The sequence below is a fragment of the Podarcis bocagei genome, assembly GCF_964188305.1.
Source record: "Podarcis bocagei genome assembly, chromosome: 2".
Lineage (NCBI taxonomy): Eukaryota > Metazoa > Chordata > Lepidosauria > Squamata > Lacertidae > Podarcis > Podarcis bocagei.
The window spans coordinates 70,224,363-70,242,576 of NC_138126.1; the positions used below are offsets into that span (position 1 = coordinate 70,224,363).

At 42.2% G+C, this 18,214-nt stretch overlaps 1 protein-coding gene and 1 long non-coding RNA gene across 4 annotated transcripts in view; one reads left to right on the forward strand and one right to left on the reverse strand.

The window, feature by feature from the left end:
• Nucleotides 1–1,127: 1,127 nt before the first annotated feature.
• On the reverse strand, nucleotides 1,128–16,400 carry LOC308579832. Its single transcript, XR_014004596.1, has 3 exons — nucleotides 15,649–16,400; nucleotides 11,243–11,329; nucleotides 1,128–7,475 (listed from the first exon to the last, which is right to left on the reverse strand). It is a non-coding gene; the product is annotated as an uncharacterized lncRNA (long non-coding RNA).
• A 510-nt stretch (nucleotides 16,401–16,910) lies between these two features.
• Nucleotides 16,911–18,214, forward strand: part of RNF130 (ring finger protein 130) — a 41,379-nt gene continuing 40,075 nt past the window's right edge. Inside the window, exon 1 of one of the 3 annotated variants that reach the window (XM_081180778.1) lies at nucleotides 16,911–17,885. In XM_081180778.1, coding sequence (XP_081036904.1) covers nucleotides 17,627–17,885 — 259 coding nt within the window. In that variant the 5' untranslated portion in view covers nucleotides 16,911–17,626. The remainder of the gene's footprint in view (nucleotides 17,886–18,214) is intronic. The other 2 variants (XM_081180779.1, XM_081180777.1) reach the window with 2 other exon arrangements.

Below are 18,214 nucleotides of genomic sequence, written 5' to 3' on the forward strand. Positions count from 1 at the left end.
GACTCAAAGAGGCATATAACTGGTGTACAAATGGAAAACACAATTCTACATGGAAGATTTCCTTCCTTCGTTCTGTTAGCGGAATCCCATTGACCTGAACAGCTGAGAACTTCACAAACCGGACCCATTTCAGATGTACTTTTAGTGCACTGAATCACTACCCAGATGCAGATGAAGTCCCCCTGCCCTGAGCAACGTAGATACACACACAAAGCTGTAAATCTAATCTAATCAAGTGTTCCAGATTGCAGGAAAGCTGAAAGATCATGTTGCAGCTGCCTTAGGACCAAACAACCTGTTCATTGAGCATTCATTCTCATTTCTTGGCAGGAAGGTTAGATGACCTTGCATGAAAGCAAGTGTTATCCCACACTTCCTGGCACTTCCCTTACTGCAAAAAATCTGTGGGGGGTGGGGGAGCAGGTTGTTGCATAGTACTTCATAATCAGCTGTAATTCTGCAACCTGAATTTTCCAGTTACAGATAGGTAGCCGTGTTGGTCTGCCATAGTCAAAATAAAAAAATTCCTTCCAGTAGCACCTTAAAGACCAACTAAGTTAGTTCTTGGTATGAGCTTTCGTGTGCATGCACACTTCTTCAGATACCTGAAGAATACTTCTTCAGATTCTTCAGATACTTCTTCAGATACTTCTTCAGGTATCTGAAGAAGTGTGCATGCACACGAAAGCTCATACCAAGAACTAACTTAGTTGGTCTTTAAGGTGCTACTGGAAGGAATTTTTTTATTTTGAATTTTCCAGTATGTGATTGAATTCTACTCAAAAACAGTGACAATCTGGAAGTGCCCTTAGTCTTAATACCTAGTTAAAAAAGATAAGGGACAGTGTGGAACCATAACAAGTTCTATGAGCATCAATATGTGACTTGCTCATCCTGTAGTATTGTTATAGGCATTGGTTGATCTTTAATGGGGGATGAACTCTCAATTAAGTCATTTTGGGGTGCAGCTACACAGCATCCAGGAATTGGAGCGTTTTGAAATGTGACATTGTTCCTGCAGTGTTTACATAAGAAAAACCCTGCTAGGTGATGCCAAAGGCCCATCTAGTCCAGCATCCTCCTCTCACAGTGGCCAATCATAGAGTGTATCTGGAGGGGTGTGTCACAAGGAAAGCAGCCCTCAGTGTTAATGTGTGAAGAAGCCACATTCTAGATCCCACTTCCAGTTTTATTCTCTTGCAATACTAAACTAGCAGTAGTACTTCCATTTCATTAAAATAACTTATTTTAAAAACTATCATCTTTTTTCTCTTTTCTATTTGGTCATATATATTCCTGTTTACCCAGAGGTGTAATTAGGGGTTTGCGAAATCAGGGGCCCAGGTCAGGGGTGGGGGCCAAAAACCAGCTACCAAGCTATGGAGTGTATGACACACATATATATACATGGCAACACGACACTGCTATTGCGGCGAGCTCCAACGCAGGAGAAGCTTCCCGTTCTTCTCACACCGCAACAGAAAGGCATGCATTTTTTCCCCACCTTTCCTCTTCACCTCACTCTGGGTACTTGGTTGTGTAAAATGTAGGAATTTCTAATATGGTATTGTGGTACAGTGATGGGGGGGCACCAATAGAGCTTCCTTGCCAAGGGTGCAAGGGACCCTTGATATGCCTCTGTGTTTATCTGCTGAATTTTACATGGCTTCAACTGCTTAAATAAAGCATTTAAAGAAATGTTTACCAATATAGTAGCAAACTCTGTAAAGAGTTAAGCAAACTGCAATGGTAGAAGGCCATATCAATTCTACAGATGAAGGTATTATCCCATTAATGCACCAATTATTGTAAACTGGGGGGTTTTTTAATAGAAAAAAATGAAAACCAATTATAGATATCTCAGTGAGTATGGAGGAGCAATTTGCTCATGCTAGGTCAAATAACCAAGTGCCTCAGGACATGGTCAGTTCTTCCATGTTGTGAGATAGCAGTTTCTTTACGATTTCTTGATGCTCACTGTAAAGAGTAGGCCATATAAACAGACTATACCCAGAGAGGAATTCCCAAATAATTACACAATTTTGGGGAAGCAACTGTTTGGAGCTCCTCACCATCCTTGTTATTTTATCTTGTTCTGAGCACTTTCACTACTACTTGCCTATTACTTTTAATATGTTACTTCTCCTGATGTTATTTGATGGGTAAAGTGATTGATGCACCCCAATTCACCATGGTCTTTTAATGGTACTGTTGTCTTCCTAAATTTGTAATTCAAAACATCCACACAGTGTGCAGATTTTATATCTCCAAAGAAAAAACTCTTGTTTCTCAGTTTCTCTGTTCAGGACACCAGCTGCATAAGCACAATTACTGCAAAACTGGAAATATAAATGGATAACAGAAAGAATGGTGGTGGGGCAGTATTCTAGGACATAAAAGCAAATACAGACTTGCAGAATAAAGCATTCAACTTTTCTTTGTCCGCTATTCTGTTGTTTCAAAGAGCATTTTAAAGCATATGCTATCTTCCCGATGCAAGGGTTAGTCTCACTTCCCCATTCTCTGATAAAAATGGCTCTGAAAGTCTGATTCTGACTGAGTCATTCTTTAAAAGAACATATCTGTTGGAAAGATCTGGCACAGGACAACACTTCTACTCCTGAATGAAACTCCCAACACTCTGATTGGATCAGGGACCATACTGGTCTGTAAGGCAGATTATACAAGCTGCTTGCATGCTGGATATGTCTTGTTTATTTGAAGCTGCAGCCTCAAGTTTCTTCGGCAACAAGGGTGAGGGACCTGTGCACCTCCAGATATAGCTGGAGTGCAACTCCCATCATCCCAAATCACTGACTATGCTGACTGGAATTGATGGGAGTTGGACTCCAACAGCATCTGGAGGACCACAGCTTCCTTACCACTACTGTATTCTACAATATATCTCTTTCTAGTTTTCACTAAGTGGAAGCATTAAAAGTCTGGGTAGTATTCATCTGATTCCCATTTCCCTTGAATAGATTTGCAGTGTTTTGAGAAACTCTGAGAAAGAATCAGTTTGCCCTCGGTATGGGCAAGTGTCTAATTTTAATGCAGACTCTAGATCTTAAATAGCATGAATATATAGAAAGGCACTTCAAAATTACAGGACTATCACAGGACAAAACCGCAGAAAAGTAACCTCTTTTCTGCTGGATCTTCTGCCACTGCTGTAACCTCTTAAAGGCACTGTAGAATGCATCTGTTGTCTGTATAGAGTAATATACATTTTTAATCAATTAAGATGTATGAAAAGTCCCCTGTGTGGAAAAAATACTTCTGGAGTTAACTGAAACTGGCTGGTAAGAATCAAGAATTGTTTCTTAGGCTCCAAATTCACATTTGAGAGGGAGAAGGATTAACTCTTTATAGAGTGGTTACCTATAACTTGCAAGATCTTTGTTGGGCCTCTTTGGTGTCAAAGATACCCTGTGTGATTTGGGATTCTTCTCCAGTCTCATTTTCCAGTCTGTAAAATGGACAGGATGCACTTACCCATATGTAACCAGATGTATGTGAATTTAAAGAAAATCCATATTTCCATACCACCTAATAGAATTCCAAGCACAGTTCCAGAATGTACTTTGTTTTACTGCTGCTGTGTTAATTTTGATACAGCAATTCTACACTGTTATAAACAGGAACTATTGCAGTAAGAGGAAGCCTTATGACAGTCATGGGTTTGTGGGCAAAAGTTGCCAAGCATTCTCCAGAATGTTGTTGGGTCCTCTACCACTTGCATTCCTTGGCAAATCCTTTATTGCCTTCTGAAGTGCACGTTCCGCTCAAACTAGGCTAAGGAAGCAGGACAGGTTTTGCTGAGGATCCCCTCATAATGCCACACCTTTAATATGAATTTAGTAACTATATATATTCACAAGGTTTTTAAGAATGTTTTCATACTTAGCGGGGGGGGGGGAGCTTCTCATTAAATTGGACCTGAATTAGAAAGATGAAATGAGATTTCTTTTCCATTGTCTGAATGTAGAGATAAATTAGTCATACACTCACCAGGATGATCTCAAAACAGCTTCAAAATAAGCCAGAAAGTCCTTTCTCCAGCTTCATATTGAAGCTATTTTGATCTTCCCTGGTGAGTATATGACTTTAATTTTCTCTAGAACACTCATCAGTCTAACTCTGGCTTCACTAATTGTCTACAAACACTGAAAGGTGGGAGAAGGCTCATTTCTCACAATGGAATTGATTAGAACAGTGTCTACAGGATTTGCTTCAGAACACTCCTTAAAAGGGCTGGAGGCTTATTTTAAAACAAATCATGACAGCTAGGAGTCTCGGCCCCCTGTGTCTCATCAGTTCGCTGATGACAGTCAGCTTTACTTTTCTGTAATCAGGAGTGGCTGTGCAAGCCCTGGCCCAGTGTCTGGATGTATTAGTGGGTTGATGGGGGCTAATAAACTGAGTCTGAATCATGGCAAGATGGAGGCTCTGTGTGTGAATGACTTCTGGATCCAGGAGGTCAGTCAATTGCCTGCCCTAGATGGGATTATACCATGAAGGAGCAGGTACATTGGATGTGCTCCTGAATCTTGCTTTGTCACTGGAAGGTCAGGTGGCCTGTGTGGCTAAGAGTGCCTTCAACCAGCTGTGGTTGGTGTCACAACTGCAACTGTTTCTAGACCACAGCAGCCCAGGCACTGGGAATAACAAGATGGAATTACTGCAATGCACTCTAGGTAGGTCTCCCCTTGTGATCTGGAAGTTGCAGCTAGTGTAGAATGTGAATGTTAGACTGCTTGTGAATTCTAAACACTGATTGATTACCTGCAATGGGCTAAAACCAACCAACCAAACATATTAATACTAATGATTTACTGTTAGCACACTTAAAGCTGGTGAAAGAGTAGCATTTATTACCATTCTTTGACTGGTTTGATTAGGGCTATAAAACCCTGGTTATTGTACTCCCAATCAGACCTGTTAAACAGTATGGATGCCTTCTATCCTCTCAAAGCATATTGTTGATAATCCATTTGTAGTGTAATCCTGCATGTGTCTACTGAGAAGTAGCCGCGCAATCCTAACTGTCATCTCAGAAGCTGTAATGAATTCAGTGGGGTTTACCTCCAGATACATGGGGTTAGTATTACAGCCATACCTTGTTTCTCGAATGGAATCCATTCTAGAAGTCTGTTCAACTTCTGAAAATGTTCGGAAACCAAGGCGCAGCTTCCGATTGGCTGCAGGAGCTTCCTGCACTCAATCAGAAGATACGGAAGCCGTGCTGGACATTTGGGTTCCAAAGAATGTTCGCAAACTGGAACACTCACTTCCGGGTTTGCGGTGTCCAGGAGCCAAAATGTTCGAGTTGCAAGGTGTTCGCAAACCAAGGTACGGACTGTACATCCTTCATAGCTTTGAACATAATGGTCAGTGCTTATTCCAAATTAATTTATGAAGAGTACAAGGATGTGCTATTGTGTGTGACACAAGATGGCTTTAGTGACTGATCAGTATTACAGTCAGCAAATCACTCTGAAACTTGCAAATCAGTTGTTGTTTTTACTAGACACACATCTGGACCAGTAACTGTCCCACACTAAACTTTAATGACTTAACTCGTGTACTTACCAGCTTAAACAAATCAGCCGTAAAACATACCCCAGAATATGCCTGTTCTTGTTCAGAAAACCTAAGCGATGATGAAGTAAGAATTTTGCTACACACACCTGTGCTGAAAATGTTTGTGCACACACAAACAACTGACATAGATGTATTCAGTGTAGTGATGTTGGTGGGGGTGAGCAAACTACTTCTGGACTGGGTCACCTGCATATGCAAAAGGGTAATGTGAGACCTTTAATCCAACACACAGTTCTGAATGCTAGAGTCATTTGCACTCTGTCACTTTTGACTGCAACATCCACCAGTTTGGGATGGGATAATTCAATCCAACACACACCATTTCTCCTTCCAGCAGGTGAGCTAAGGTAGCAAAGCTTTCCTGGGCATGGGTAATGTGGTCACTGTGGCATATATATTGGTAAACTGTCTGGACTATTGTAATGCAAGCTTTGTTGGGCTTCCCTTGCAGCTGGTCCAGAGTAGGGATGGAAGAATCTGTCTATTTCACATCTCGGATTCTCATTTTTCCAATCTTAAACCCCGTTCTCCACATTGTGCAGCAATTTGTTGAAAATTTTGAAAATTCATCAGCATTTTAGTGTGAATTTCTCCTAATAAACAATTGTATACAGTTTTCAGTAATGTACACATTTGTGCAAGTAATTTCCCCTAATACATGCATTTTTGTAAATATTGGTTGGCAAAATACAATGCTAAATTTGGATGTGTGAATTTTGAAGCTGTGCTTTGGTTTGCATATTCTTTCAGAAAGTGTCAATTTGATAGCTACTTACATACAAAATCTAAATAAGCTGACCAGGTTAACTGAAAAAAGTATTCTTATTCACTGCCTAGCAAGGGCACTAAGATCAGCTAAAGGAACTAATTTAGTTTTGCAATAATTACAGGCTTGTGGTAACATGGGGTTTTTCACTGGCAGCAGCAATGTTGTGGAATGCCCTCCCTGCTGATATATAAGAGACACCATCAGTATTGGCATTCTGCCAGCTCCTGAAGACACATCTGTTTAGGCAAGCATTCTCCTGAACTGAACTTCTGGTTTGATGGTTTCAACTGCGTTTTGGTTTTTAAAACTGCTTTAAAAACAGTTTTTTAATTGTTTGTTTTATTGCATATTTTAATTAAGGATGTTTTGGTGCACAATTGAATTGTTATTGTGTGTTTTAATGATGTATTGATTTTATTGTTGTAAACCACTTAGGGACCATTTTGGCATATACACAGTATATATATTAATAAGAATCATAGCTGTCTATTTAGCAGCTATTTCTGCACAGAGCCTCATGCACAGCACACTATTGCTTGTCAGCAAGTGTCAGATATGTGGATTTCTTAGTAAAATAAAAAAAATATTAAAGCTATCTGTTAGATTGTCAGTAAATGAAAAGCACATGAGGCACGCTTGGTTTATTTTTTTATTTTACATTTACTGTATTCCCAAACAACTCTTTAAATGCTATAGACCTCATTTTCTCTTTATCCTTAGCATCAAGGAAAACCTATTATGGCCTATATACCTTTCTACTTTTCATTAAGAACTATCCACTAATCATATCTGTTCATAAAGCTTAGAGGAATTATAATGCTTCTTCAAAAGAAAATATTGTGGAGTCATTTAATTTCTGCCGAATGTCCTAGTGTTCTGATGTCTGGGCATTTAGGCGCACTCCTGTTCCTCTAGTGAAAACGATACTAGGGATGAGGCATAGAGAATCTGAGCTCATGCAAGCTATAGAAAAGATGATTACAGAGAGAATCTTGGATGACAAGGTCTTAATGGAAATAAAAGCTGTACCTGGGGAAAAGAAGAGAGGCAGGTGGAAGAAGACAACATAGAAGAAACTGGATCCAAGAGACTGGAGTCTGCCCTAGTATAAAGAGAGAAGGGGTCTAAGAATAAAGTATGTGTGGTGGGATTTAAGATATTAAAGGACGGAAAGGTCAAGAAGAGTTCAGCTCCTTTTTATTCTGTCAATAGATCTGCCACTGATTTGTGTGTTTTGTTTCCTAAGGACTTTAGTTTGTTCACCAATTAAAGTACGTAATGTAATAAACACTAATGAATGCTGCTTTGCCTGATTAGAAAGACAGTACAATTGTGCATGGGGGGGGGGTTATGTTCCAAGGATGGTGAGTATATGCAAACTCATGTAGTTCTGAACTACTTCCAGGCAACCACCTGTACCTTCCAAGCTTAAAAGCTCTCTGCCTTACTTAGTGGGCTCTAGGATGCTTTTGTGCCAGGTCTGAGATGTTCCAAGTTCCAGCAAGAACATCCCAGAACCTAGTATGCATGCTTAAAAGCTCTTTCCACCAGGAAAACTCAACACAAAAAGAGCTTTTAAGCTCTTCACCTTGTGTGCAATTAATTTGTGCGATTTCAACCAGTCAGTTTTCAACCATACAAGGTTGAGATCGCACAAGTTAATTGCACACAAGATGCTATTGCACTGTATATGAAAATATTTCCCATTGGAAGATTTACTTTCATTTCTCTTTGTCCATGCAGGAGTGTTTGTGCTTTTGTATATAGCTGTGCTGCAGATTTACTTCTGAATAATAGCAGTACGTCAAGTTGTCTGGTTTGTTGTATGAATGCACCCAGTGTTTTTGTACCTAGAATCATAGAGTTGGAATAGACCACAAGGGCCATCGAGTCCAACCCCCTGCCAAGCAGGAAACAGCATCAGAGCACTCCTGGCATATGGTTGTCAAGCCTCTGCTTAAAGACCTCCAAAGAAGGAGACTCCACCACATTCCTTGGCAGCAAATTCCACTGTCGAACAGCTCTTACTGTCAGGAAGTTCTTCCTAATGTTTAGGTGGAATCTTCTTTCTTGTAGTTTGTTTCTCATTTTGATTTCTTAATGAATGGCTGGACTGACTTGATAAGGTGCTTTGACTCATTTGAAACAAAATAGTCGTAGAATTATTTACTTCATACAAATATAGCACCATCTGTGTACATAAGCACATTGAAGAATTATATTAAAAAGCTGTGAGTGCCATTAGGATTGTAGCCAAAACAGAGCCGCTGGAAAGCAAGAGGGAGGGAGAACCAGGAGGATTGCAAAGGAACAAAACGAAAATAAACTATTGAGGCCAACCAACCCCAAACCCCAAGGGGTTGAAATCATGCTCAATGGTCACAGCAAAGGACTGTAGCTCAGTGGCTGAGTATCTGTTTTGCATATGGATGGTCCCAGTTTTATTCACTGGCATCTCCAGGTAGGGCTGGGAATGTCCCCTGCTTGAAACCCTAGCCAGCTGCTTCCAGTCAGTGTAAACAATACTGAGCTAAACAGACCAATGGTCTGACTTGGTATAAGGCAACTTCCTATGCTCCACAGAATACTGTTATTATTTAGTGCATTTAAAATCACTCTTCATTCCAAATGTTTGTGTACGTTGGGTTTTTTTTTTGGGGGGGGGGTTGGCAGGGTTGGTAAAAGACCAGGGAGTGTGGAGTATGGAATGGAGTATGCTGGAAGGGAGCATAGGTGACTAACTGGCTGGAGCACTGGAGAGCAACATTTTGTTGCAGCTTCCACTTGCTGTAAATAATAGTGTTACAGCTATGTTGTGCTGTTGGGCTAAGCAAAGAGCTAGAGCTTTCTTTCTAGGTTCTAATTGTTTGATAGTAGATAGTGAACAATATGTACTGTATTTACGCGAATCTAATGTGCCATTGAATCTAATGCGCACCTCAATTTTCAAAACCTTGAAACCAAAAAAGTATTTGCTACCAAAGGTAATATGCGCCATCAAATCTAATGTGCACCCTAATTTTCACAATGTTAATTTGGCCAAAAAAGATGTGCATTACATTCGAGTAAATACAGTATTTCCTTACTGGCTAGTCGCTACTATCAGTCTTGCTGCCCTTTATTTAGTCTATTGTAGGTAGACACACCTTCTTGGAGGGAGGCTGTAATTTGCTCAATCTGTGAGAAAAATGGATTTGCCAAGAGAGCTAAAATCTTCTGACTCTGACCCAATCCATGGATAATGCAAATTAGTTACAAAAGGTTACAAAATGGTGCCAACCAGTAGAACTGATCTTTAATAGTGTGCTGGGATGAGGCTAGAATTTTGTCCACTTGCTTGGGTTTCCCGCCTGCTCGGCTTGTACATTTGTAAATAGGCAGTTTATTACAAATGCCACACTAAGTCTCTAGTGTTACTTTAGCCAAAGGAAAACTGCTCTATATAATATGATTTCCCTGGAACATCCCACTATTCAGAGATTTACGTAGCACAAAACAAAATCTACATCTCCAAAACATTTCTAAAACTTTAGCTGTCAACCAGCAGAACCAAATGCAGTGAGAACTGTTATATAAACTGTTGTGATATTTGTTACATCCCTGCTCTAGATATTCATAAGCTCTATATTCACCTCTGATGCTATTCTATCCTCTGTTGCTGATATTATAGACAGATTTTATAAATTCTGCATAGGAAGGAATTTCAAGGAGACAAGCAGGCAGCTTTTGCTGCTGATTTTAGTTCTGGTGTTACTGCTTGCATGAGGGACACAAGGTGCTACCGTGACATTTACACATTTAGAAAAGCAGCATTCTTCCCAAGTATTTTCTGCTTTGCATAAAAGTAAACACTGTCAACTCCACTGATGCGGTGACACTTTACAGTACAGCTGAGCTGTCAATAAAGTTGCACTAGATTGGAAGATATTATTCACTGTAGAACTGTGAATTTTCTCTATAGCAATGAAAGCACAAGACCAGTTCTGAGCAATCATAGTGGAACAACAAGGCATTTTCTGTATAACTAGTACTTTTGTTCTGGTGCCTGAGGCATAGGTGATAATTTGCAATTTCGCCTTCTGGATTGTCGTTTGTAACCCTTTTTTATTTGCACAGTTTGATTGAGCCTTTCCAGCAACATAAGCCATGGTTTATGAAGCCAGGAACAAGCATCAGGAATGAATGCTTCTCCTCTGCTTCTCCACTCCTCCAACTGTGCACTGGGTTCTTTGGTAAGAAAAGTCTAGTTTGTATTAAGTCAAAGTTTCCTGCTATGTCCAAACCAGTGAACTCTGTCTAAATGTCAGCAAACCAAGAAAACAAGTGAGGATGTGATCCTGGCTTTATTTTCCTGGTTTGCTGATAGGTAATGGAGTACAGTTTCCTGGAAAAAAAGCATGCCTGCATACTGAAAAGGAGTGTAAAGGCAATGAAAAATCAGAAAAGACTGGTAGGAGAGATTTCACGTGCTTATTTAATTATTGTTAATGGTACGTTTCTTAACACAAATGTGCAGATAGCTCAGCCAAGTCTACATTATCTTCACATCAAACGTCATGGGTGCCCATCTATATGCAGAACAGATGTGGAGCTAAGGAATCAAACTGTGCCATGTGCACAGGACTGATTCCAAAGAGCAGAATAATTTTAGCTAGGCCTGTTTCTGTGCCTTTCTGCTACTGGGTGGCACCACACATCAGTTATAAAACACATGATTTGCATGTGGAAGAGCCTAGGTTTAACCCCTGGCACCTCCAAATGAAAAATAAATAAATAATGTGATGGGGAAAATCTCTTTCTGGGATCTGAAATAACTTTTCCCAGACAGAATACTCAGCAATAGGCTAGATGGACCAAGAGTCTGACCACCTATAGTATGTAACATGTATAAAAATCTTCATTGTAGTCAGAAGGATCTAGCAAGATCTGCTAGGCATTGCAGCTGGTCACAGTCACCTGTGTGAATTCAGATACAAGATGGAATGTACAGTAACAAACACTCATTATAGAATATATTACAACGATAGAAAATGGATCGGTCCATTATTGCTCTATTATTTTCTTATAGCTTCAAGTAAAAGCAAATGCAAGTGGGCTAGACGTCAACTAATAAGGTTGTTCTAATTTTGCTATAAAATGCAAGCTGTTTTCCCACAGAGCTGTTTCCTGATTCCTGTGACAGAACAAATACAGGAACCCATTTTTCTGTTAAAATAATAAGTGTATTATTTTCAATAGCAAAGAGGCATGGAAAACATTTAACATTGTCAAGCAATCTGCCCATGGTCAGACACAGTAAATATTTCTTGTGAAGAACACTAGTGAAATGTGAATATTTGTCATTTTTGTTGCTGCATAGTCCCCTGAGTACAGGATGAAGAGTTTTTGCAGAATGCTTAAAAGGCCATTAGTGGACCCACTGTGGTTCATCACCTTGCATTTCCCAAGCACGGGGGTGGGGGGTGGAGGAGATGTGATGTGAAAGCAGAACATTCAGCTACCACTTCAAAAACATTTCCTGTATTATATTGACATTTCTATAGAGCTTTTCATAAATGACATCTCTGAGGATTTTACAGATCCACAAGTTATCTGCCTTTAGTGGGTTTTGTGGGTCAATGTTTGCTCTCACAAGCACGCACAATGCGTACTGCATTTGTTGAAAGCCACCCAAGAAGAGGAGGGAAACTTGGCCCTCATTAAAGGAAAAATTAAACTAGCACAATGCAATTTTCTTCTAGATTCCTCACACTGGTGATCAAGTGTATCATTCACAACAAACACATTAGCTCTCCAAAAGGAAACATTTAACCACACTGCTAAAGAGTAATAATTGCTCTCAATGTGGGGCTTTCCATTGCTGCTAACAAAATAACTAGGCAGGACATGCAGAGCAGACAGGTGGTTATTTGCTTCAAAACACAAATATTTTCTGCAACAAATACTAAAAATAAAAAATAAAACAGTGCATTTAACCATCATAAATGTTAGATGGAAGGTTGCTTCTGAGTTTTCTTTTGGGATTTTTTGTGGCATCCATTTCTGAGGACATAAAAAGTGATCCGGAGTGGTTTCGTGCATATTTCTTTTATTTATCTGTGTACCCACTTTTCAGAGCAAAAAGCCTTCAGAAAGCAATTTAAAAGAATAAATTGGAATAAATACAAGTTAAAATCAATTAAATATAGCAAACAATACAAAAATCCCTAAACAGCTATATAAAACAGGCGTCCAATAAGACAGTTAAAAGGCCTTCAGACTCAGGCTGGTCTTTAGCACACACCTAAAGTCTGTGAGTGAGGGGGCTGGCAAATCTCACTAGGTAGTGAGATACACAGTCAGGGAGCCACCCCCGAGAGGACATTGTTTCTAGTATTTCTGATAATGGCAGGGCCAAGGCAAGACTTCAGATACTAATCTCAAGGGTCAGATAGATTCACATGAATGGGATGTTCCATATTAAGTCTGAACAAAATTACAACTACTTTACCATTGTTACATGTGGTGGTATTATTTATATATATGGTATATCTGCAGGGGCGCCGACTTATAAAAAATATTGGGGGAGCCCATGAATAATAAATAATGAATAATAAATGAAAGCTCATGAATAATAAATAAGCTCATGAATATGCAAATAAAGTGGCGCCGCCTCCTCGTGAGCGAATAGGGGAGAGCGTGCTGCGCCTATTAATCAGCTCCGAAGGAAATTGGGTGGAGCTTTTGCTCGGGAGGGAGGGCAGGAGGCATGCAGCCCGACCCTGTGCATTTTGGGCTGGGGGAGGGGCGGCGGTGGTGCTCTGCTGGAGGGGCGCCCGAGATTATTGGGGGGCGGAGCCCCCCCAAACGAATTTTTGAGGGGGCTCGGGCCCCCTCAAGCCCCATGGAGTCAGCGCCTATGTATATCTGCTGGTGTACCAACTGCAGCCTTCTCTGGAAAGTTCAGACAGTAACCCATGCCCTTCTCATGGGCAAGCTAGGCTTAACTATTGAAATGTGGGGTTTTTTTGGGGGGGGCTGCCTTTAACATGACTCAGAAACTTTTAACTACAGTAGTTCAGAATGTAGCCACATGAATCCTGATGGGTGCTAGTATTTGCATCATAGGACACCATTATTGTGCCACTTGCACTGGTTGCTGGTATGCTTTCCAAGCCCAATCTGCCAATTTTAACTTGTAAAACCTTAGAGGATTACTTGGATCCAAGTAATTTGAAGGACCATGTTCACTAATACCAATCTTTTCACATGTTATGGCCAACAACTGAGGCCATTCTCACTTGCATGCCACCAAGATGGTGGGCACAATGTGGAGGGCTTTCTCCGTGATAGCCCATGACTCCAGAATTCACTGCTAGCTGGCTGCTATACAGTTAGTACTGTTTATAAATAAAATTATTAATTATTATTATTATGTCTTCAGAAAGGCCTTGACAACCGGCTTAGTCTCAGTGGCTTATTTATGAGTGATAGCTTATGCTGCCATTGCACTTCTGCAAATTATGTTTTATTCCTGGGATGCATGTGTATTTATTATTATGGCTTTTATTAATGTTGTGAGCTTTATTGGAAGTTTTAGTATTGTATTCTGTTTTAATATTTTCAGGAAGTGTTTTTATGTGTTATTGTGTAAGCCACTTGGAGAAGATTTTAGTCATAAAGGCACCCTATAAATATTTTTAAATAAGTTGTAGAAGGCTGATTAAAACTCCAACAAAAACTGTGCTACAGCATGGACAAATTCTGTAGCCTCTCCCCCTTTATTGCTAGCACAGGTAACAGCCACAAGTCTTCCCCCACCCCAGTGATACCCTGACCTTCATCTATGAAATATTGATCGGTGTATGACCAAGATGGAGATGAATCTTTAACCCCAACATTGAAAAATGTGCACCCATAATAGCCATGAGTCTTCTGTATATATGAAATGTGTGGATGTATGTAGATGAAACACATGCTAAGCCCATTATTCTGCCGTGAAGTAAATGTGCTCATTCTCCACATTCTCAATAGTCACAATGAAGGACTAATAAGCACCAAAAGAGGAAAAGCTGGTTGATGATACAAGGTATAACAAGAATGGGATGTTTATATTTAGTAAAATGAATCACAGTGCAATTCTAAGTGCATTTACTCATAAGTAAATTATGCTGTGTTTAATTGTATTACTCCTAAGTAACTAGATAAGAGTCCCTTCTAAGCAAAATACATGGGATTGCACTACATAATATTAACTTATTTATGTACTGATTTTCAGCCAGGATTGGCTCTCACACCAGGTTCCAGTTAAAACCCGCATAAAGGTACAATATAATTAAGGATATATTTGGCATATGTTAGGAAGTCTCGTCTGGTTTTGGCAGCTGGTGATACAGTCCAGGCTCTTCCCTTTGAATCAAGAGGGACAGATCATAGAATCATAGAATTGGAATAGACCACAAGGGCCATCGAGTCCAACCCCCTGCCAAGCAGGAAACACCATCAGAGCACTCCTGACATATGGTTGTCAAGCCTCTGCTTAAAGACCTCCAAAGTAGGAGACTCCACCACACTCCTTGGCAGCAAATTCCACTGTCAAACAGCTCTTACTGTCAGGAAGTTCTTCCTAATGTTTAGGTGGAATCTTCTTTCTTGTAGTTTGGCTCCATTGCTCCGTGTCCGCTTCTCTGGAGCAGCAGAAAACAACCTTTCTCCCTCCTCTATATGACATCCTTTTATATATTTGAACATGGCTATCACATCACCCCTTAACCTCCTCTTCTCCAGGCTAAACATGCCCAGCTCCCTTAGCCGTTCCTCATAAGATCAGAAGGTGCTATATAGATAGACTAGCAGAGGGTAAATAGGCAGCGTCTGTAGCTTGATATTTCTGTGAATCCACTGTCTGGCCAGCATATTGCCAGTGGGACAAAAAGTTTCTCTTCTATCAGGATATGGTTTAAGCCACATTTAACCCCAATGAAATGTAATTTGGCATATGATGTTTAACTTATTAAAAAGGAGCCAGAAGAGACATGCTTACACTATGCACTCACCAACAACTTAATACATAGGCAGGAGGGAAGAAATCTAGACGCCCAGGCAAATGACCCTCATGAGACCCCAACACACACACACTGCTTAGCCCGTGCGTGAGAAAGAGGGATTGGGGGAAAGCTGTGTGTGTCTGTGTAAGAGGGATCTCAGGCTTCACCGACCTCCGGCATGTATTCCTGGTCTACACCAACCGGCAAAATATTTGCAGGGTTTCAGAAAGGAATATTTCCCAGCCTTACCTGGAAATGAAAGAGGCTGGACCCAGGACCTTCTGAATGTGCAGCTTTAGCCCTGATTTTGGCCCTTCCACCGGAGCAAGGCAAGGTGAATTATGCGGACTTGAGGGGACTTGGGTCCCAGAGAAATGTGGGTTGCGCGAAGGCCGAGGGGATTTCTAGCTCTCATCAGAGAAGTGAATTTGTGAGGCAATTTCCTCCTAAAATGATGGGGAGGAGTGGAGTGTCGTCAACGTGTGGAAGGCACAGCATAATGCGGGAAGGAAAAGGGGGCTTATGGCTGGGAAATGGAATGGCCGGTGTGAGGTAAACGGACTGAGCGAAGGAGTGATTTGCTTGAGGGGGACATGATGGGTGTTGCTGCCCTTTTGCTCCCTCGGAAGAGGACATAATAATAACACCGAGCTTCGATCTACTGGTAACGGCGGAGGAGAAAGGGTCAGTTTCTGTTGGGAGCACACACGCACGCCAGTCCTGCCTCAGTGTCCAATGAGTGTGTGGAGGGGGGAGGGGTTGCAGTAAAGCAATATAAGGAAGATACATATAGATGTGGAGCTGGTTCGCAGGCACAGCTGTCCCTAAGCCTGGCTGCCTTTTCCCTTTTCTACGGTTCAGCTCCCCAAGAACAGCGACCGCGCTGCCGCCTCTCCCTCAGAATCCAGCGCAACCCAACTATTTTTAAACTAGCCCCGCCTCCGCTGCCTCAGTCCCTGACTGTAACGCTCGCGCACCCTCCCCTAGGAGTGGGTGTGACTTTTCACTCGAGTTCCCTCCCACATCCTCGTGGCGGTGCGTGGGGGGAGGAGGGAGAGAGGACGAGGGCGAGCAATGGGTTGGCGCAGTGCGCCTGCGCACGCGATGCGAGAATCTACCCGGCAGGTTGCAGTTGGTGGTTCCGCCGTAAGAACCCGCCCGGGCGCTGCCGGCTGCCGTTGTTTCCAAGCTGAGGGGGGAAAGGGAAAGGCTTGACGGTTGCTCGGTGGGTGGGGCTGCTGGCGCCGCGAGCTCCCTTTCGGCTGTTGGTCGCGCGGCTGGACTGAGCGAGGGGGGTGGGGGTGGGAAGAGGAAGAGGAGGGACCCACGAAGCGGCCGGAGCCGAGTCGGCCTCCATGGAGCTTCCGCGGCTCCTGACTCCGCCGCAGTCGACCGCCTGGGGCTGGGGAGGGTCTGTGGAGGCTGCGCGCGAAACTGGGCTCCGCCTTGGGACCCGACAGCAAGCCTGAGGAGGGCCGAAGGCTCCGGGGCGGCCGAAGCAGCAGCGCCGTAGCGCTCTCCTTGTCGAGCCGCAGGCTGTCCTGGAAGCGGCGGCGGCGGCACCGTTCGCCTTCTCTGTCTCTCTGTGCCCCTCGGGTGGAGCGGCGACGCTGAGTGATTGCTTCCCCCCCCCCTCGGACGAGACTGTCGGCCGCTCCTTCTCCGCGGCCGCTCCCGGAGATACGAAGCCCCGCCGGAGCGAGCGACTGCTGCCACCTGCGCTTCCCTGCCTACCTTCATCCATCTCCTTGGCAGAAAGCGAAGCCCCAGGAGGCGAGCGGGCAGGCCCAGAGCTGCCCCTCTCTTCGGGAATCGAGTGACGGACTGCTCGGCCTCTGGAGCCCCATCCTCTGCTTTTAAAGCATTTGGATCCCAGTGCCCCCCCTTCCTCGACTCCTTCGAATAAGCTGTTGTGTGTCGTCTTCCTTGCAGCTGCTGTAGAGCTTAGGTTATTATCCCGGCTTCTTCGTTCGGATTCGTTTCCACCTTTTAAAACCCGATATATATTTTTTAAAAATCTCCTTTCCCCCACCATCCATATCATTTTAAGCTTCCTCCAGTGGCTGAATGTATGGAAAGGACTAGGCACCCAGGGTGGCTCTCTTGCTTCTTGTAGCGATTCTAATTCCTTTTTATTGTGATATGGAATAACATGCATTTATGCACACAATAATCTTTTGTTCAAGAGACGTTTTGAAGATAAAATTTACATTTTTTAGGGCTGAAAATGTTCCTAAAGTGGGTTTTGCCTTATTGGAGCTATTTATCCTCTGTGCCCATTTTGGTCCTGTTTAATTGTTACACTCTTCCAGCTAGTGCAGATAATGCTAGTCAAGCATATTATACAGCCCTCATAAATGTGACTGTACTGAGTCCTGATCGTTCAACACCTACTTTGCTGATACTTGAGCGTGGGCGCTATGGACAAGATTCTCCCAAAGTAGCTGTCAGAGGTCAACTTTTGGCACCTCTGCCAATCAATGGAGGTAAGGATTTCCTTTGGTTCTTTCTCTTTAGTTTAAACGAGGCTTTGGTTTGTTAAGCTTTCCTTACACTGCACATTAAAATTTTCACAAAAACTATCAAACCCTCTGCCTCCTCCCTTGCCCATTGGTTCTGGTTGGGTTTCAGTAATTCCTTATTTAAGCAATTGGTAACTGAAAGGCAGTTCGTGGACTGACCTGTGAAGTACATTTGGGTGAATGTAGTACAATTTTACACATTTTTTTAGGTGTACACCTAAAATACATATACACATGTTGAAAACACATGTATCATAGGCACTCCTTTTCAGCCTGCTGGGAGCTGCCTGTCA